At 34.4% G+C, this 22,592-nt stretch overlaps 4 protein-coding genes across 4 annotated transcripts; all 4 read left to right on the forward strand.

The window, feature by feature from the left end:
• Window positions 1–10,288: 10,288 nt before the first annotated feature.
• On the forward strand, window positions 10,289–12,336 carry LOC117101392. Its single transcript, XM_033241369.1, has 2 exons — window positions 10,289–10,909; window positions 11,985–12,336. The coding sequence occupies exons 1-2, from the start codon at window positions 10,420–10,422 to the stop codon at window positions 12,320–12,322; spliced, it is 828 nt and encodes a 275-aa protein (XP_033097260.1). The 5' UTR covers window positions 10,289–10,419; the 3' UTR covers window positions 12,323–12,336.
• Window positions 10,435–11,460, forward strand: LOC117101409. The gene has a single exon (XM_033241388.1). The coding sequence runs from the start codon at window positions 10,435–10,437 to the stop codon at window positions 11,458–11,460; it is 1,026 nt and encodes a 341-aa protein (XP_033097279.1).
• A 150-nt stretch (window positions 12,337–12,486) lies between the features above and the next one.
• On the forward strand, window positions 12,487–14,139 carry LOC117101394. Its single transcript, XM_033241370.1, has 2 exons — window positions 12,487–12,544; window positions 13,394–14,139. Exon 2 carries the CDS (start codon window positions 13,472–13,474, stop codon window positions 14,111–14,113), a length of 642 nt encoding a protein of 213 aa, XP_033097261.1. The 5' UTR covers window positions 12,487–12,544; window positions 13,394–13,471; the 3' UTR covers window positions 14,114–14,139.
• On the forward strand, window positions 12,595–15,776 carry LOC117101391. Its single transcript, XM_033241368.1, has 4 exons — window positions 12,595–13,385; window positions 14,176–14,769; window positions 15,371–15,456; window positions 15,731–15,776. The coding sequence occupies exons 1-2, from the start codon at window positions 12,623–12,625 to the stop codon at window positions 14,346–14,348; spliced, it is 936 nt and encodes a 311-aa protein (XP_033097259.1). The 5' UTR covers window positions 12,595–12,622; the 3' UTR covers window positions 14,349–14,769; window positions 15,371–15,456; window positions 15,731–15,776.
• The last annotated feature ends 6,816 nt before the right edge of the window (window positions 15,777–22,592 follow it).

Genomic DNA, 22,592 nt, shown 5'->3' on the forward strand with positions numbered 1-22,592 from the left:
ATGGGTATGCCCAAATTAATTTGTGGACTATACTGGGTATTTTTAGTGTTTAATAGGGGTTGAAATGTAAGGGTTTCTTGCAAATTTTCCCACACGGGAAAGAGCTCACCTTTCGTCCGCAGTTTAATAATTTAGTAAGTCAAGAAGATGGCTGAAAAGTGTTGAAATGAACTGCATAAATGACAAAAATTTTAACGAAAGTGTGTTGTACAACATGATGGTTGTGATCCGTCGCTGCTTTTGTTGATGCTACATTGATTATAAAATCATTATATACCATAGAAACTAATGAATGTTCAAGTAGTCCTTGCCGAAACAACAGTACATGTATTGATTTCTTTAACTCGTTCAAATGCAGTTGTAATGACGGATTTGAAGGAACGCTCTGCGACAAAGGTATGTTTTTTCCCTTGTCATTGAAATACAAACGTTACATATTGTTTGACTACACTAATGATTGTGTCGTTTTACGAAGATTATGTTATTTAAAATATTCTTTAATTAAATGTATACTCTATTCAATTTAATCATTTATACAGATTTATATTTTGCCAATGTAATAAATATAATGAATGGTATTACACTGTTTTAAAAGAAGAAAATACAGCACTTATAATACCCTTCACTAATATATATTGCAAGTAAAACAGGTACAGTAAAACTGGTATAGCATTTATTTATTTATTATAAATTTTGGCATGCAATATATTAAACAAAATGTTGCAATATAAACCCGATGCATAAAAAATAAAAACTAAGTGTGTGGCATTTCAATATATTTCAGTTCTTGATAGCTTGGACCTAAACAATTTATCATCGGTGTTACGGAAACTTGGTTCACAGATATTTCCCCACACATCTATGTACATATTCACTTGTCTCGATGTTATCACGATTTCCCGGATTGTTAAAGCCGGACGTGCACTGTATATTCCGCTAAAGCTTTAACACCAATCTTTGGGCAATCTGAATATTATGAATCCCGATATTGAGTCTTTATTTGTTGAAATTTGTGAAATGTGGTGGGATAAACATTTGGTTGTTGGAGTTAAGTTATTTATAGATTACACAAAGGCAATATTAGTAACTTCATGGGCTCCAATCTCTTCTTTGTAACCTATAACTCAAGGGTAAACGCTTAATTTTAATGGAGGATTTTAATATAGATCTTCTATAGGTTGATCAAGAGTATAAAGTAAATGAATACATTGATATTTGTTCATCCTTCTTAGTTGTCTTTGATAACAAAACCCACTTGTGTTGAAAAGTCATCGACTACTCTTATTGATAATATTTTTTTCCCAACATTCAGCCTTTCTCTTAATCGGGGATAATTGTTACATAATGTTTCCGACCATTTTATAGTCTTCACTGATCTTTTACGATGTCCTGTACAACAAGATGCTCATTTAATACAAAGAAAGTTTGTTTATAATAAAATAAATCTATTAATATTCAAAAAAGGACTGTCTGTAGAAAAATAGGTTTCGGTTTTTTGAAAAATAATGTATTCACGTAGGTTTGACTTTTTAAACACGTATTGTATTCTCATCACAAACTCACAATTTCCATTAAAAAAAAAAAAAAACATTCTACCTCGCACGCCGTCCTTGACGCTGTTAGAAACATTACTTCTGCTTTGGACAAAAGACTTCACACCATATTTCTGGACTAATCCAATGCCTGCTACACGGTTGATCATGCCATTTTGTTTTTAAAATTATCACATTGTGGTGTTCGTGGCAGAGCCTTGGAGTGGTACACAATTTATTTCTCAGGAAGAATGCACTACGTGTCTCCTAATGGATTTGACTCTAGCAAGGTGCATGTCCCATGTGGTGTTCCACGGGGGTGCATATATTGGGACCGCTTCTCTTTATTATTTGCCTCATTTCTGGCAATTTCGTGATTGTGGAGAGGCTAAATTAGCATTTCAGTCGATTGGTCTTTCTTAAGGGGTATAATAACAAAAATAGCTTCGTTGTCCTTTGCAAAAGTGTGGGCATAACCCGTGAGAGCTCTATATCCAAAATTGCCGCTTTCCGACATTTTGAAAATTATTATTTCAGTGTTTTGCCCTACATTGCTGCTTTAGTGCATAAATTTAGGGGTTTCAAAAATCCAAGATTTCAATTTATATGTCGGATCGATTATTTGACCTAGTTTTGTCCTGAAAATCCAAGATGGCCTTCAATTTCGCTTTAAAATCTTCATTTTTTGGTAAAATCATCATAGTGCCTTTATAAAAGTCTTAATATAAGCTCAGATCCTGCTGACAGATAATAAAACTACAATTATTTATACAAAGTTCATGTCAGAGATCAAAGGTTAACATTTTGTTTCGTTTCTTTATAATATTCCATTTTACTGTACTGTTTTTGTCTAGGAATTCATATTTAATGTCTTATTGAATTTGACCTTCAAATCTAAAAATGCTGCTGAGGTCATCAAATGTGTCAAAGGTCAATATTATTTTATAAAAAAAAAACTTAAAATGGCACTGGTAATATGTGATGTAGTTTGTCCTTGTTCAAACGCGGCAATGTGTCTTCATCAGGTGGAAGGCCGGCTGTACTCTTCTCAGTTTACGCCCCTTGGAAGCTCTGGTCTACCAGATTTAGGTGATATCTGAACTCAATATAGACCTTACCGACCTTGACCTAACAAACAAACATAGGCTCTATACAGTAAAGTTATCGGCCACAATGTGGGCCCCTGGAGTTTGATCTACACTGGAAAGAGCGGCCTGTGAAGTTGGCCCAAATGGAAATTTAGGACCTTCAATTTTTAAAGGATATATTTGTGTCTCTTAATATTTGTATTATGGTTTGTATTGGAACCCATGGGTATGCCCAAATTAATTTGTGGACTATACTGGGTATTTTTAGGGTTGAATAGGGGTTGAAATGTAAGGGCTTCTTGCAAATTTTCCCACACGGGAAAGAACTCACCTTTTGTCCGCAGTTTGATAATTTAGTTAGTCAAGAAGATGGCTAAAAATTGTTGAAATGAACTGCATAAATGACCAAGGTTTTAGCGAAAGTGTGTTGTACAACATGATGGTTGTGATCCGTCGCTGCTTTTGTTGATGCTACATTGATTATAAAATCATTATATACCATAGAAACTAATGAATGTTCAAGTAGTCCTTGCCGAAACAACGGTACATGTATTGATTTCTTTAACTCGTTCAAATGCAGTTGTAATGACGGATTTGAAGGAACGCTCTGTGAAAAAGGTATGTTTTTTCCCCTTATCATTGAAATACAAACGTTACACATTGTTTGACTTCACTAATAATTGTGTTTTACGAAGATTATGTTATTTAAAATATAGTTTGTTTATAATAAAAAAAAATCTATTTATATTCAAAGAAGGACTGTCTGTAGAAAAATAATTTTCGGTTTTTTGAAAAATAATGTATTCACGTAGGTTTGACTTTTTAAACACGTATTGTATTCTCATCACAAACTCACAATTTTCATTAAAAAAAAAAAAAATCTACCTCACACGCCGTCCTTGACGCTGTTGGAAACATTACTTCTGCTTTGGACAAAAGACTTCACACCATATTTCTGGACTAATCCAATGCCTGCTACACGGTCAATCATGCTATTTTGTTTTTAAAATTATCACATTGTGGTGTTCGTGGCAGAGCCTTGGAGTGGTACACAATTTATTTCTCAGGGAGAATGCAATACGTGTCTCTTAATGAATTTGACTATAGCAAGGTGCATGTCCCATGTGGAGTTCAACAGGGGTCCATATTGGGACCGCTTCTCTTTATTGTCTACATCAACGATCTTGTTAGGTGTTCTAATGTCTTTTCCTATTTTCTTTTCTAAATTCAGTCCGCGTACGTTTAAAGTTCCGATTCTAAGTACCCATACAAAAATTCTATAGAACTTTATAGACCTTCTATAGAGACTTATTAAAATACCAGTTGGTCCACTGATAAGTTTAAGATAACTTAGTTTAAAACATACTCCAAATAAAGTAGGACTAGTCATTTTGATTTAATATTTCGATCTTTTATTAGATCATTATCAGGAATGAGTAAAGATTCCAACATTACAAACATATATTCCAGAGGGGTTACAGAAAATTAACCAATGAGAAACAGTCAATAATGTAGCCAATAAGATTCAGAATTAACTGTTGGTGATTAAGTATAAAGTATCAATGAAGTTTCGATAAGCAAGCTTAATGACGTAATGAAATAAACAACTGGAAGTGAGAACAAGGCAAACAATGATAATTCTTTGGATTCTTTTAGTCCATTGTTAAGTAATAGGTTGAAACGTCTAATAACGAAAGCCTCTTTAAACAATAAATGTGACCAGTTACTAGAACTGTCAATAATCTTAGTGCTATGAAAAATCAACCCTAACGAATTACATGGTTTATAATCATCATCAATATCAGGTAAATTGTGTAAGTCAAGTATGTAATTAAATGCATCACAAGATTTAACATGGTCAAAGATCACGCCATTATGTCCAGATGAATGTTCTTTGAGCTTAGTATTTAAACATCTGTCTGTTTTGCCTATGTATTTACTACTGCAACCAGGACATTTAAAGTGGTATACAACTGAACTTCGGTATTCTTTAGGGGTGTGATCTTTCGTTGAAATAAAATAACTAACTTTCTTATACTGCCATAATGTTATAAACTTTACATTTTTATCAAGATTTCTTTTGATTTTATTTAGACACCGATGTAGAATTGATTCACCGTGTTTACCAAGATATGGCAAATGTACCGAAATTTTAACCAAGTCATCATTATTAACATTTTGTACATTATTATCAAGCCTATAAGATAATTTACCAAATAGTCGAATAATAACTCTTAGTGGGTAGCCATTCCAAGATATATAAATTGTTTGATTTGTTTGAGTTCATTTTGTAATGAATCACCGGGAGTACATGCTGCTTGGTTTTTTCCATTCTTTGGTCTGCCTGTTTTTGTTATTTTCTATTTGTTTATTTATTTACTTTATTCATTTATTTATATTTATTTAACTTTAATTAAATTAAATTAAAAAAAATATTCTGATTAACATAGGATCTTTAATATTAGATATAATATAATTTAATTTTTTAAATTCTTGGTCCTACCTTTTTTTCGGCGCCTTGAGACGATCTTATTGTGGAAGGCGCACTACAAATATCCCACCATTACCATTACCATTACATATTTTGTGAGCCCGTGTGTACAAACTGCGTATCTATGATATTCTGTGGTTCCAGGGGGTAAAGCTATTGAAATAAACATTTTGGCCCTTGTACGTACTCTTACGGTAAATGCCAATATTTTGTGTACCATTGTAAAATTTAAGTCAAGAAAATTTATTGAATCACTATTTTCAAATGATTTAAAAGTGAACATAAGTTGTGAATGAAACGAATTAAGGGATTGGAAAATGAGATCAAAATCAGAGGGCTTAGCAAGAACTAAAGTATCATCAACAACCGTGCATAAAGCTTAATAATTCCCAATTGTTCTAAATTAGGAATAATGGTCTGTTCTAGTTCGGTCATAATAATATTAGATAGTACAGGATCAAAAGAACCCATTGATACTCCATCACATTGTTTATAGTACTCATTAGTACAAGAAAATATCGTTTTGGTGCATGTATCCTTAAGTAATTTACGGAGAGTGGTTTTCTTAAGATTGGTGGTTATCAGTTTTTGATTATATACTCGGTCCAGCACAATATTAATTACCTTATTTAATAAAACATTAGTAAAAAGTGATTCTATATCAAATGATGCAAAACGATAACCGGCATGATAGGGAGAGAGGGTATCTCCTTGATACGATGAGCAGCGTCAAACGAATCTTTTAAAACGTATGTGTTGTCAGTTAGGACGTAAAACATTAGCTAGGAATTTCGCAACTGGGTAATAAACTGTACCTGTAGTGTCAATAATTGGTCGTACCGGGGGAATATTATCAAAGTCCTTTTGTATTTTCGGAAGTCCGTGCGCTCTTGCAGGCATTGTGGAGGTTGGTCCTAAATCTGTATATTCATCATTATTAAGTCCGCCTCTATTCAAAAGTGTTCGGAGATATTCTTGAAGGGAGTTGAGTTGTGTAGTTAGTCGGCAATCAGATATGTTTGTGAATTTTCTTGTGTCCAAAAATAAGGTTATCATATAAGCAATATAATCGTTTTTCTTGAGTAATACTATACCATTTCCTTTGTCAGGTTTCAATATCATATATTTGAAGAGGAACTAGTTTCTATAGAATTCTATAACATTTTATATACATATATTTAATGTAATTTCCATGATTTTAATAATTTTTTTGTTTCATTCAATATTTTATTGACACATTCGTGTCCGACCAGTATAGTCCTACCAACATGTTTTACATCTTGCATATTCTATAGAAATTCTATAGAATATTATATACAAATGATATGTCAAGTTTTCTGTAATAAAACTATAAAATTTCTATATTTATTCTATAAAAAATTATAATCCTTACCTGTATTTGTTGTAATGTATTATAACAATTTTATAGGGATTATCTCTATAAGAACATATAAATTCTATATAGAGTATAACATATATGAAATTTCAAAATAAATATATTTTTATAGTATATTCTGTAGAACTTTATAATATTTCAAACAGTCATTTTAGAAACTGTAATTGTTAATAGTCTATAAAAAATTACATACAAAAACTCTATGGAAACGTTTATAATCTTTAAAATTGTTTCTCTATAGAAAGTATATATAAAATGTATACGAACGATATGGAAATGTTTATCTGTAAATGAAATATTACAAATTATTTTAAAAATTATATCTATAAAAAAAATTATGTATAGAATGTGTATATAAAATCTATTTAAACTCTAAGAAAAATTTCTGGAACCGCTAATACATTGGTAGCCTTACGGAAATTTTATGGGGGGCGGAGCGGGGGGAGCGGGGCTGTAGTCCCTAAACCTATCCCTCACCCAGGGGTGGCGCCAGAGGGGGCTGGGGGCTATAGCCCCCCCCCCGTCCGGGAAGACGATAAATTTTGTCGGGGAACAAACAAATAAAAAAAATTATTTACATCCCATACAAAAAAATTCTATAGAATTCTATCAAAAAAAAACTATAGAATGTCTATAGCATAATTGTTTAGAAAATCTATAGAAAATTCTATAGAAATAACTATAGAAGCCCACTATAAAAAGTCTATTAAAAAGCTATTAAAACTATATTAAAAATCTATTAATATAGAATTCTATAGAAACTAGTTCCTCTATAAAACAATTTTATAGAAAATACTAATTTCTGTAGAAATTGATTAGACTCTATAGAAGTTTTATAAAGTTGTATAGAATTTTTATGTATGGGATGTAATATTCGTTTAGCCACCATATCTTTTGTGTTAACTTTTCATCACAACAACCACCACAATAACAATAATAATAATAATAATAATAATAATAATAATAATAATTCAATGAGACTAATTAAAAATAACTTGCGTTCTGTTATAACAAATGCTCATTATTATAGATAGCCTCATGATGGTTGGAATACATCGTGATAGGTGAAGCAACCTCGACCATGACAACGTGGTTGACTGATTTCATGCAAAATTTAAAAAAAATTTATAATTTCACTTTCAAGAATGAGGATTTAAAAATAAATTAGATGGTTACATTGGATACTCTTTGTGTAAGATTTTATATAATCTTAGATGCTAATTAGCATATGTAAATAGCGCCACCATTGTCTATGATGCCATTGGTGCATCATTGGTGAATCACAGCAAGCCAAGGAAGCGGCAAGTGCAAACGTGTGTTCTGTGCTGTCCAGAAAATATGTATAATTTTCTGTTTAATGCTGGTTTAAGAAAGTCTACTTAAGGTGAAATGATAATGTAAGTCTATAGATTGTTACTGTATTCTTCATTTATTGATGACAATGATGTTTAGGCTTAATTATGGATATTATGTTGTATGATGAGCTATAGAGCCATCACATTGTTTGACATAGGCCTACTGTTATTTAGCTATGTTGAGACATATTATTGATGCTTATCAATTTGTTATCTTGTTATATACCTTATGATGAAAGATTTATTCTATGTATCCATGTTAGAGCATATATGAATATTGGTATATTAAGCAATATGTATGACTTAAACATTATCCATATAGACCTGTTGTGTAAAGACACTCACTGTGGAATTTGTATTTCACGCTTGAATGATTTTGGTTAACCTAGCACAAATGTATGCTTGGTAGAGGATTAACAGTGGTTTAAGATAGGAGGCTTGATTCCTTTGTTATGCAAAGAGGGCTTTGTTTAAGATAGTTTATTCTTGGAAGTTAGTTCAGTGATAACTCAAAATGCACCCTTAATATTGCATGTTTCCCTACTATGATTATACAGTATTTGCAAACTTATAATGATTCTATTTGAAATATAGGATATGGAGTATTCATGTACTGTAATGACAATCTGTGACCAGAACTGATTATCCGTCTGAACTGTGTAATTATACCCGGCAAAGTTGTAAGTTAATTGAAAACTATATGATATTTACATTGTACATTGTAAGCAATATGGTTGTTTACGGATGATGATGATTGCTATACTCCAACAACATTTATTGATTTTATTGGTATATTTAATGATGTACTATGTTTCAATGACTGAACTTATGCTATCTTCAAGTTTGACTTATGTTTGCCATAAGGAATTTCAGGATTATTTTACTATGATTCATAAAATGTCTTCTTCTTCTCATTGCATAATCCCAAAAGGGGCAAGCAACAACTGTACAGACTCTCAAATTCAGAAGATAAATAAATATTGCACAACATGTCCCCTTCTGTTTTGAGAGCCTGTACGCGTGTTTTCACTGCCTGTACGCCGATTTTCACTGGCCATGGTGGGAGCAACTCCACTCATGTCGTGTACAAAATATTCATGAAATGTAGTTACAGTTGTTTTATGATGTTATCATGCTATTGTTCCATTCTGTATTTTTATAGAATCGAATGAAAAACGTTTGAATAAACAAATTCATATCAAACTCAAGCCGTGGTATAGTTGCGTTATTGCTAACCTGTGGGTAGTCGTTCTGACCTTTCCATACAATTCGATTAACTGGAGCTGACCTGCGAGAGAGAAGAATGGCTACGATCGAACAACTGAAAATCAAGCGACGAAACCGGAAAGGGAACTTGACAAGAGTCCTGAAAGAATTATTCATTTTGGTGGAGCGGAACGCCAACCAAGCAGACATAGCTGAAGTGAAAGCGAAAGCTAAGTCACGATTCGAACTAGTTGAAGCGTGCCACGACGAGCTAGTGGAACTGATCGATAGCGACGAAAGCTATGAAAAGGAGCAGGAGTGGATGAGCCGCTGTCAAGATGAATTTATGGCAGAGATGGCGAAATTAGAAGAATTCAGAAATGAAACTAAAGCTACACAAGATGTGGTAGAGGTAAACCAGAGTGATGAGAATTGTTTAGTAAATCATGCTACCAATGATAATATTTCTGTAAATACTGTATCTGATGATAGTTTGTCTAATGATAACTTATCTATTAAGAATGCATCAAATGTTAATGAAGCAGGAAATAATGAATCTGTGATAGGTGTTTCTACTAATGTTGATTCTAATTTGATGGGATTGTTTAGAGCATTGACATTGCCACAAACTAAAGTTAGGCAGTATGAAGGTGATCCCTTGTATTATCATGCTTTCATTACCTCTTTTCATAATACGAATCATGCCTGTTTCTCTTGTCTCAAAATTGCTGGAAGAAACCACCGTATAAATAATTGCACAAGAAAGAAGGTATGTGGGGAACAGATGGGAGACAGACGATGTGACCATTTCCATCATAAGCTGCTACACCTAACCAAGAGTGTTGGCGTAAACAACGTGCACGTAAGAAACTTCGATGAACCATTGCTCTGTGTATTGGAGGTCGAAGTAATTGGTGAAGAAGAAAGTCAGACGGCAAACGTGATGTTGGATTTGGGATCGCAAGGATCATTCGTAAGGACTGAATTTGCCAACAAATTAGGAGTCAAGGGTAAATCTGTATCCGCATCAATTACGAAAGTTGGTGGTGTTGAAGAAAGTTTCCAGTCGAGAATTTGCGAACTAAAGTTGCGTGGAACAGAGACTAAGGCTATTCATAACATCAGAGCATTGGAAATGCCGACTATAAATGAAGTGGGTGAAGTGAACGTAGAGAAACTGGAGGAGCACTTCCGATTAAACAAGTTAAAGAGGCGTGACGGTCCAGTTGACATATTGATAGGTGTTGACTACGCATACTTGATGACGGGGGAAACTAAAAAATCTGATGGCTTAGTCGCTCTAAACTCGCCTTTGGGATAGGCTATCTTTGGCAGCAACGGCAACACTGAAATGGTTAACCGAGTAATGCATGTTATGGTAGATAAATCAGTCAATCTAGACGACTTCTGGACGGTCGAATCAATGGGAGTTGATGTGGGTAACTGTGATTGCAAGGCCAAACTTAGTGTAGTTGAGAATATGGAAGCGAAACTCATCGAAGAATCTAGTAGTAAAGTTAGTAACCAGTGGTTGATTCCATTACCATGGGCTAAAGATCCGATGCACCTCCCAAACAATAAAGTCCAAGCTACAAAGATGCTGAATGGTTTAGAGAGACGGCTAAAGAAGAACGAAGAACATGGTGCTGCTTACCAAAGGCAGATGGAAGAAATGGTAGAAAAGGGATTCGCCAGAAAGTTGGAGGAAACTGAAATAAAGCAGTATCAAGGACCGGTTCACTACCTGCCACATCACGCTGTTGTGCGAGCCGAAAGTAAAAGCACTCCAGTGAGAATAGTATTTAACTCTGCGAATAAATGCAATGGTGAAGCCATCAATGATTATTGGATGAAATGTCCAGATTTACTGAATAATCTGAATGGTGTTTTAATGAGATTTCGAGAACGAGAAGTAGCTGTATGCGGCGACATTTCAAAGATGTACCACAAAGTATTAATACCTGAGGTGGACCAACATATACATAGATATTTGTGGCGAGATCTAGATGTCAATCGACCACCTGATACCTATATAATGCAAGTTTTAACATTCGGTGACAAACCAGCTGCTGCAATGGCGCAAACTGCTCTCAAACTTACAGCCAAGAGAGAGAGTGAGGAAATGTATCCTAAAGCTGCACAAGTCCTGAAGAATGATACCTACATGGACGATATTTGCGCTTCAGTGAATAACGTTAAAGAGGCCAAAGCTCTCACCGAAGATTTAGATATCATATTGAGCAAGGGAGGATTCAGCATTAAAGAATGGATCTCCAACAAGCTACTAAAATGTGATGTTAAGGATGCAGATGATCGGGAAGAAAATGAACAAAAGGTGCTTGGTGTTCGATGGAATTATGCCGATGACACGCTGTCTCTTATACACATCTAGATGTGTATAAGAGACAGAGAAAGAAGGTATGTGGGGAACAGATGGGAGACAGACGATGTGACCATTTCCATCATAAGCTGCTACACCTAACCATTGCTCTGTGTATTGGAGGTCAAAGTAATTGGTAAAGAAGAAAGTCAGACGGCAAACGTGATGTTGGATTTGGGATCGCAAGGAACATTCGTAAGGACTGAATTCGCCAACAAATTAGGAGTCAAGGGTAAATCTGTATCCGCATCAATTACGAAAGTTGGTGGTGTTGAAGAAAGTTTCCAGTCGAGAATTTGCGAACTAAAGTTGCGTGGAACAGAGACTAAGGCTATTCATAACATCAGAGCATTGGAAATGCCGACTATAAATGAAGTGGGTGAAGTGAACGCCATCATCCTGCTATAAACAGTTTGTTGGTACTAGAGTCATGGAAATTCAGAGTAAGACAAAGTCTGAAAATTGGAGACATGTTCCTGGAGCTGAAAACCCGGCTGATGACGTTTCACGAGGACTGTCGGCAGAAAACCTCAAAGATAGATGGATGGAAAGCCCACAATTCTTGAAGCGTCCTATGACTGAATGGTCCCAGCAAAAATTAAGAGTTCCAGAAGATGACAGCGAAGTAAAACTGGTAAAATTCAATGGTCATATAGAGGTAAACAATGTTCAACCAGAGGTGGATATATCAGATTGCCAAACATGGGAAGAAATGTTAGAGATTTATAGAAGAAGAATATATGGTGCAGATTCCCCATCGTTAGATGTACACAAAGTAAGAGACCTTGAATTACTACTACTTCGAAGGGTTCAGAGAGTGTTTTGCCGAAGAGCTTCATTTGTTACGCAACGGGAAGAATGTTCAGCCAAATAGCCGAATTAGGAATCTGGATCCCATGATTAGTGTTGAGGATGACTTAATCAGAGTAGGAGGAATGCAGAAGCAGTAGAACTGGATTCTAATCCAATATTGTTAGATCCAATACACCATATTACTAGGCTATTAATACGAAGAGTGGACACCAATGTGTTTAACCACAGTGCTGGACCTAGCCAAGTTTTTGCGTACCTGAGGAGAAAATATTGGATCCTCAAGGGGAGAGGTAAAATCAAGTCAGAGTTAAACCACTGCCTTTCATGTCAAAAATGGAGAAAAGAACCAGGAATCCCAAAGATGGCTGACCTTCCTAAAGCTAGACTGCGTGTTCGAGAACCATCATTCTATTCTACGGGCATGGACTGTTGGGGACCCATGACAGTTAAAGTACGTAGATCCCAAGAGAAGCGTTGGGGTATAATCTTTAAATGTTTGACGACAAAAGCTGTCTACCTGGAGATTATCAGGAACATGAATACCGATGAATTTATAATGGCATTTAGAAGGTTTGTGTCCAGGAGAGGAGTTCCAAAAGAACTGCACTCAGATTGTGGAACCAATTTCAAGGGGGCTGAGCGTGAGCTACATGAATGTTTTAAGGCCATGAGTCCAGAACTACAGGCAAAATTGGCTCACCAACAAGTCGAATTTAAATTTAATCCGCCAAACGCACCCCACTTTGGAGGCATTTGGGAGCGAGAAATAAAGTCCAAAAAGAATGCCATAAAGTGCTGCCTCAAAGATCGAGTATTCACGGAAGTCGTTCTTCAGACTGTCATTGTGGAAGTAGAAAGCCTTATGAATTCCAAGCCTTTGGGATACGCCTCGTCAAATATTTCTGACTCCGACCCAATCACTCCGCATATGTTACTTATGGGTCGACGGGATCCTGTCTTGCCATTCGTATCAACTAACGCGACAAAAGAAATAAGAAGCAAGAAGCAGTGGCGTCATAGCCAACTCATTATTGACCTCTTTTGGAAGAAATTTGTAGCTGATTATTTGCCGAGTCTGCAAATCAGACAAAAATGGTTCAAAGAAGCGGACAACCTAAAGGAAGGTCTCAAGGGGAGAAGTAAAATCAAGTCAGAGTTAAACCACTGCCTTTCATGTCAAAAATGGAGAAAAGAACCAGGAATCCCAAAGATGGCTGACCTTCCTAAAGCTAGACTGCGTGTTCGAGAACCATCATTCTATTCTACGGGCATGGACTGTTGGGGACCCATGACAGTTAAAGTACGTAGATCCCAAGAGAAGCGTTGGGGTATAATCTTTAAATGTTTGACGACAAAAGCTGTCCACCTGGAGATTATCAGGAACATGAATACCGATGAATTTATAATGGCATTTAGAAGGTTTGTGTCCAGGAGAGGAGTTCCAAAAGAACTGCACTCAGATTGTGGAACCAATTTCAAGGGGGCTGAGCGTGAGCTACATGAATGTTTTAAGGCCATGAGTCCAGAACTACAGGCAAAATTGGCTCACCAACAAGTCGAATTTAAATTTAATCCGCCAAACGCACCCCACTTTGGAGGCATCTGGGAGCGAGAAATAAAGTCCATAAAGAATGCCATAAAGTGCTGCCTCAAAGATCGAGTAGTCACGGAAGTCGTTCTTCAGACTGTCATTGTGGAAGTAGAAAGCCTTATGAATTCCAAGCCTTTGGGATACGCCTCGTCAAATATTTCTGACTCCGACCCAATCACTCCGCATATGTTACTTATGGGTCGACGGGATCCTGCCTTGCTATTCGTATCAACTAACGCGACAGAAGAAATTTGTAGCTGATTATTTGCCGAGTCTGCAAATCAGACAAAAATGGTTCAAAGAAGCGGACAACCTAAAGGAAGGTGACCAAGTTTTAGTTATAGATAACCAAGTACAGAGAGGTGACTGGCTTACAGGACAAGTGAGTGAAATTTATTCTAGTGCGGACGGTAAAGTTAGAGTTGCGGACGTCACCATTAAGGGAAAAACATATAAGCGCCCAGTAGTAAAGTTAATTAAACTCGAACAATGGTAATAGATGTGCTGTACAAGCATGTACCATGATAGATTACTAGTAGACGTTATCAGATATATTTTGATAGTCTCGTTATGGTGTAATTTAAATTTATATTTTACTTGAGGTAACATTTACAGATTGATGACTGATTGAAGTTATGTTAATTATTTATGCATTTGGGATTGTGTTCATACGTATTGGTTATAATGAGATTTCCTCATTATCGGGGGGAATGTAAGATTTTATATAATCTTAGATGCTAATTAGCATATGTAAATAGCGCCACCATTGTCTATGATGCCATTGGTGCATCATTGGTGAATCACAGCAAGCCAAGGAAGCGGCAAGTGCAAACATGTGTTCTGAGCTGTCCAGAAAATATGTATAATTTTCTGTTTAATGCTGGTTTAAGAATGTCTACTTAAGGTGAAATGATAATGTAAGTCTATAGATTGTTACTGTATTCTTCATCTATTGATGACAATGATGTTTAGGCTTAATTATGGATATTATGTTGTATGATGAGCTATAGAGCCATCACATTGTTTGACATAGGCCTACTGCTATTTAGCTATGTTGAGACATATTATTGAAGCTTATATTTCATGATATAGACAATCAATTTGTTATCTTGTTATATACCTTATAATGAAAGATTTATTCTATGTATCCATGTTAGAGCATATATGAATATTGGTATATTAAGCAATATGTATGACTTAAACATTATCCATATAGACCTGTTGTGTAAAGACATTCACTGTGGAATTTGTATTTCACGCTTGAATGAACTGTGGAATTCGTATTTCACGCTTGAATGATTTTGGTTAACCTAGCACAAATGTATGCTTGGTAGAGGATTAACAGTGGTTTAAGATAGGAGGCTTGATTCCTTTGTTATGCAATGAGGGTTTGTTTAAGATAGTTTATTCTTGGAAGTTAGTTCAGTGATAACTCAAAATGAACCCTTAATATTGCATGTTTCCCTACCATGATTATTCAGTATTTGCAAACTTATAATGATTCTATTTGAAATATAGGATATGGAGTATTCATGTACTGTAATGACAATCTGTGACCGGAACTGATTATCCGTCTGAACTGTGTAATTATACCCGGCAAAGTTGTAAGTTAATTGAAAACTATATAATTTTTACATTGTACATTGTAAGCAATATGGTTGTTTACGGATCATGATTGCTATACTCCAACAATATTTATTGATTTTATTGGTATATTTAATGATGTACTATGTTTCAATGACTGAACTTATGCTATCTTTAAGTTTGACTTATGTTTGCCATAAGGAATTTCAGGATTATTTTACTATGATTCATGAAATGTAGTTACAGTTGTTTTATGATGTTATCATGGTATTGTTCCATTCTGTATTTTTATAGAATCGAATGAGAAACGTTTGAATAAACAAATTCATATCAAACTCAAGCCGTGGTATAGTTGCGTTATTGCTAACCTGTGGGTAGTCGTTCTGACCTTTCGCTACACTTTGTTTCTTGCTTTATTCAAAATGTTTTGGTTTTGGAAGCTGATGTCAACATTAGAAAGCATAGCCTACATGAAGTCATATTATAGTCTCTCGATGCCTATCAAATAAGTAATACAATTTCGCCATAATTCATCAAATATCCGTGGCTTCCAGGGGCCCTCGCCCCCTGGACCCCCACCGGGGGCCCTGGGCAGCCCCTTGGCCCCCAGCCAAGTGAGACTCGATTCACTCCACTAGCCCCCCTGTTAAAAATCAATGACTTATGTTAGAAGTTACGACATCGTTTTTGATTTAATTGTGCTAGTCTTCTTATGAACTATTCACAACCAATAAGCTTCACTGTTAAACTTGTTACAAAATTCCCCGAAGCAGTAATTAATAGAGAGAAGACATCGGCAAAACCTGGTTCAAAAATTGAAAATTTGGTAAATGGTGAAGTTTCCTCATGAAAATATTTTGTTTATGTTGGAGAAGCATTATAGAATCTTTTCAAACTCAGGTGGAAACGGCAGTTAAAATCAGGTTTGTCAGAAATGTCTGGAATCCTATCGAAATAAATGTAACGTGTCATTGGGAAGAGATTTTGTTAAATAATCTTAAAACAACAATGGTTTACCAAATGTTTGTAAAAACGATGGGCGAAACTGTAACTTCACAAACGAAATTTTTAATTGTACATTCGGAAATCAGTCACCAAGCATTTTTCATTTTAAGAAACTGATTAAATGTAATTTCTGTTTAGAAAGGAATTGGCTTTTAAAGACCAATACAGATTCCGTGTATAATTTTTTTTAAATGGGGTATCATAAAAAATTAAAAAAATCAAGTTATAATGTAAAATTAGAATTTCCATGTTATTCATTAAAAAAATCTCTTCTGTTAAAAAATCAACCAGTTTTATGCAATGGAAGGTGTAGGGTGGTTGTTTCTTGTTTTTTTATTATTATTAATAAAGAGTAATCGTCAAGAAAGAAAAAAAATATGTTGGTCCAAAAACAGAGTGTAATAATAATAATAATAATAATAATAATAATAATAATGATGATGATGATGATGATGATGATGATGATGATAACGACGACGACGACGACGACGATGATGATAATAATAAAAATAAAACACAAATGAAGCATAGACCGTCTAGAATGGCCTAGAAAGGCATAATGGATTATGAGTACAGGGCTATTCGGAGGAGGAAGGATTGACTTACAAAAGAACTGAAAAAATAATGCAATGCTGAAATAATTATGTTTACGATAATATGTAGATGTAGAAATGTATACTAAGAGGTTAGGCCTACCTAATAACCCATCTCGACATGACAACATAACCTTTTTAGTATGTCGTCTTGAAAAGATAGTTGATGTCGAGATGTCGACATGATATATATATTATGTCGACTTGATAACATAAATTATCTTGACAAGTCAAGTCGAATGGCACTTCCGTAGATTCTACAATTTTGTGTAAATTATTTTATTCTTTTGATTTATTTATGCCTACTTGTTTGTATTTTATGGGTGGCAATAATATTTACCCAACCAAATGGGCTGCTAAAAGCGGTTATGTATTCATCCGGGTATTCAGGGTGATGTAAATTTTGGTAGAAGTCTTTTAGATCCAACCGTACTCAGCGCCCCATTGTTCGTATCCCTACCATGTGTCTCAGTGGAAGACTTTTTTATGTGGAGAACTCTATCTTTTATTTCTAGTATCTTGGCAGTTCACACAGATCTTCGCGAAACTTGGAAATAAGGAGATAAATAAATATAATTTGGTTTATAAAGTGTATTATGTACGGAAGCACCTAAGTGCCTTTCGACTTGACGATTTGTCAAGTAAGTTATGTTGTCAAGTCGACATAATGTACATATCATGTCGACATGTCGAGATCAACTATCTTGCCAAGACGACATACTAAAAAGGTTATGTTGTCATGGCGAATAGGTTATCTTGACAAGTCGATATAATACAATTGTATGTTGTCATGGGGAGATAGATTATCTTTTCGAGTCGACATAGTAAAAATGTTATGTTGTCATGGCGACATAATTTATCTTGCCAAGTCAACAGAGTAAAAATGTCATGTTGTCATGGCGAGATAGACGATTTTCAATTTTCATGGGTTGTTTGTTCACAAGTACGTGCAGGTTTACCGGCGCCAAAATTTTGCTGTGTGGACTTAAGGCCAGGTCACACCTATACCGATAACGATACCAATTAACGATAACGATATATCGTTGTCTTTGCGGTCACACCTGACCACAACGAAGAAAAATCGTAACGATACTGGGTTTAGTCTACAGGATTTTATGCTTCGAACAGGTTATTCCATTCACAGAAAAAGCCTTTTGATGGAGAAAATGTAGCCTAATTAGCAATGTTTGCCTAGGTTCGAAACTAGTTCTAATTGATTAGAAAATTGGAAATGTTATTATTGTTAATGAATAGATAAAGATTACTACTATGGACATTTTTATTAATGTAATCTACGTAAATTTACTTTCAGAGTTTATATTTATTTAATTTAGTATACCTGAAAAATATATTATATGATATAATGTAATCGTTAATATTTTATAATGTTTAAATAAAGCCAGAAGATTGAAAGATGTTAAATACAGTCACAATATCTACAAAGGAAAATAATTCTAGAGTACACTTAAATTTAATTAATCATACAAGAAAGTGTTTTTTTAACCTCCAAAATCAGGCTCTCAATTTGAACGTCCATCGCTAGCGAGTTCGGTCAATCACAGGAAGTTTTTTTTTTTCATCTTCCTTGACTACTCTTCTCAGGTTGGCTGATACGTTTATCGTTCCCGATAATTATATTAAAAAAAAGCGCTTCAAAAGGTATTCCACCGTATCGGTCGAACCACTTTTGAAGCGACTTTATCGTTCACGATAATCGTATCGTTACTCTTATAGTGTGACCACTTCCATTAATTTACACCACACCGATAATTTTATTGTATCAGTATCGTTATCGGTGTAGGTGTGACCTGGTCTTTAGCAAGATAATGTATCTCGCCTGACAACATAACATTTTTACTATGTCGACTTAACAAGAAATTCTATCTCGCCATGACAACATACAAATGTTATTATGTCGATTTGTCAAGATAACCTATCTCGTCATGACAACATAACATTTTTACTATGTCGACTTGGCAAGATAATCTATCTCGCCATAACAACATTGAATTTGTATTATGTGAACTTGTCAAGATAACCTATCTCGTCATGACAACATAACATTTTTAGTATGTTTACTTGGCAAGATTATCTCGCCATGACAACATTCAATTTGTATTATTTCGACTTTGCAAGATAACCTATCTCGCCATAACAACATAATATTTTCATTATGTCGTCTTGGCAAGATAATTTATCTTCTCATGTCGACATAATATGTATATTATGTCGACTTGACAACTTAAATTATCTTAACAAGTCGTCAAGTCGAATGGCACTTAGGTGCTTCCGTAAGAATCGTATGACCGGACTGTAATTACTGTAATAATTAATAATATTTCTGGACTTATATATAGTGTCTCACGTTGTTACACCCTCGGGGCGCTTAAAGTTACGAGTGGATTTGCGTAAAAGATGTTACGTATATTTACCTCACATTTGCATTGCGAATGCTCTATATTGTACTTATAATAGTATCTTGGGTTAAGAGTGTCAGTGTGCCTACTTCTAAGAAATTATTTTAATACGTACAGCTAATGCACACACATTGATCACTGAGCAACCGTCCATAACAACCATTTATGATACAGGGCGTATAAAAACCATTCTACCAGCAGTTAGATTATAAAATGCCATACAAAAGGTGATGGACAACCGAATTCATGCAATTTTGTACACTATAATAGGAAAGACTTAGGAACCATTATTTCCATCAAAAAGTGTTTTCTGTCCTTAAGAGGTAGTGGCTCCATCGGCTTCTACGTCCTATAATGTACTCCAAACCTGACTAATAACTGTTTAATAGTATAGTCACAATCATCACTACACCACATAAACTTGAAATTTTGACCGCCTGTTTTATTTGATTATTTAGTTTTTATCTAGGCATATTCGATTTATTTCACATTACAGAGTTTGAAATTGTTGGTTTGTTTTACCATTGCATTGAATTTTTTTAATCAATTTTGACTACAATAAATCATTTTTTGAGGAGTGAATCGATTTTACTAAGACAGAAAATCATTTTAAAATAATTTTGCATTTTTTATCAATAAAAATTAAGCTTTGGAATTCACTCAAGGAAACATATTATTTGCCTTGCCGAGGTTAAAAACTAAAAATATACACAAAAATGGATGTGTTGTGTATGATTGGCTAACGTATTTTTAACGGCTTTGTCATTTGATATAAATGTATATACAATGTCTAATATAATTTCAATCATACAGTTGTTATAGGTATTTGCGAAACAAACTATTGCGAAAATGGAGGTCTATGCATTGCATTGAGTATAAACCAATCGAAAGGAAGTGAATTTAAGTGTGCTTGTACCCCAGGTTTTAGAGGTCCTAGGTGTGCTGGAGTGATCGGTAACGTTTTTTTTTTTTTTTTTTTTTTTTTTGGGACAATGTGTACATCACATAAAAGTTAAATAATTTTTTTCATAAATCTCTTTTAGTGTTAAAAGCTAAGATATTGTATCATCATGCAATACTAATACTATGTATTATTATGAGCAAATTAAAACTGTATAAGCATACTTATTTAATGGACGATATAATGCATGAAAAATTAAAGTAAGTTTGCAAATGATTTTTTTTAATGATTTTATTAATATTCTAGTGACATGCGGCCACAACGAATTTAAATGTTTGAGTGGTGAGTGTATACCGAATAAAAAGCATTGTGACAATGTGCCGTACGACTGTGCGGATAATTCAGATGAATGGGAATGCTCTAGTAAGTAATTATTGTATATTAACAAGTCCTATATAAAGCAGGTGCTTCTTATGTTATATGAACTACCCATGGTTCGTGTTGCCGCTGTATAAACTAATTTTTCAAATTTAGGTAATTATATATATTTTTACGTCTCAAATTTTCTGTCAGTGAGTTCTATGTACACTAACCAGGTAGATTTTTAATGAAAATATGGTATTGTTTAGATGATGAATGTGGATTAGAGACTGATCTGCATTCATTGACAGAGACGTGTGGCAACGTCAGTAGACTAAGCTCAACACCATTGGTAAACCTACACAACATATGGCAGTTTTTTCCAGAAAAAAGTATGGCAGATTTTACTGAAACTACAACAATAATATCTAAGGTAAATGATACAAGTAATGATCAATATAACTATTGACTATATCAATGAACTATTGCTTCTTTCAATATAACTAATAACTATTTTAAAAATAGTTGAAACATTTATAATAATATTAGAGGTTATTTGTTAACTTGGTTTTGCCAACAAAAGAGAAGAATTCGTTGTGTTGATTTTGAAAGTAAGCTTTTGAGAAGGAGCTTGATACTGTGGCCTATTACACGTATCTGCTTTTTGTCATTATTCCTTTGATTATTTATATAAATGATATTAGTTGCGTTAGTGACGATATTGAGTGTAATACTTTTGCCGATGTTAAAATTGCATCTGTTTAGTCATACATTTTTAACTGCAGTCTAGGTAAAATCAAATTATATCAGTGCAAACGCACAGATGTCATGCAAAGTACCTACCTCATTACTGTTCGATGCATTACTTCATAAACATGAATCTGTAAATCATTACTATACTAAAAAATAATAGTACTGCTTCAACGGAAGTGTTTTTCCCCAGCCCTATTGGACAGCTATGATTTTGTCAATGTAGCCTATATGTTCAGAAAACAATCTTGAATAAAGGATAAAGTTTACTTTTCTGATCTTGAACCCCTTTCTCTTTCGTTATTGTTACTTTACGTTTATTTATCTAAACAATAATTTACGAGATTAACCCATACCGTTCAAACTAAACAGTAGGCACCTTCATGTTTTCATAATTTCATATTTCAGTACTTTAGATAATTGTATGCACAGATACAAATCGTTTTCGTGATATAATTATATCTAATTTTAGTTCTGTGTCTCAACATTGGCATTATTTCCATATATAGTCCTATATATTGAAGAACGGTATTGTCTGATTTAATTCACTTTCTACATTATATTATTAGCTTGTTACTTTTTTATCACTCTCCAAACCTAAAGTTTAAATTACTGCGGAATGAACTTTTTTTCGAAAGTCCACAATGGATTGACCTCCTTTGATAACATTATCAATTTCAGGGCCTGCCGAACATTCTTCAAAGTGGGGGAGGGGCCCACTTATAAGATAAATGGGAATATGAATCATGCAGATCTGGAATCAAATCTCGGGGGGTGGGGTCAACATTTTTCATTAAAAAAGAGGATTCGGGGTCCTCCTCCGAGAAAATTTGGATTTCTTGATGGCTGGAAATGACCTTTTTCGACTTTTGAGCTAGGTGTCTAATGACTTTCTTCTTCAAAATTCAAGGTTTTCCCTGCGAATTCTTCTTTTAATGAATCAATAAGCTCAAAAGAAAGGGAAGTTCTCTTCCAGAAAAATGTTGATTCCTAGATGGCGGAAAATGAACTTTACCGACTTCTGATATGTCTTAATTACTTCTGGAGTATCTTTTTATGATTTTAATTTTAAGTTCTTCAAAATTCAAGGTTATTCCCTCTTGAAAATGGTCAGGTAAATTTACCCCATT

Source organism: Anneissia japonica, unplaced genomic scaffold (genome assembly GCF_011630105.1).
Source record: "Anneissia japonica isolate Jap-2015-1 unplaced genomic scaffold, ASM1163010v1 scaffold287981_len1045443_cov154, whole genome shotgun sequence".
Lineage (NCBI taxonomy): Eukaryota > Metazoa > Echinodermata > Crinoidea > Comatulida > Comatulidae > Anneissia > Anneissia japonica.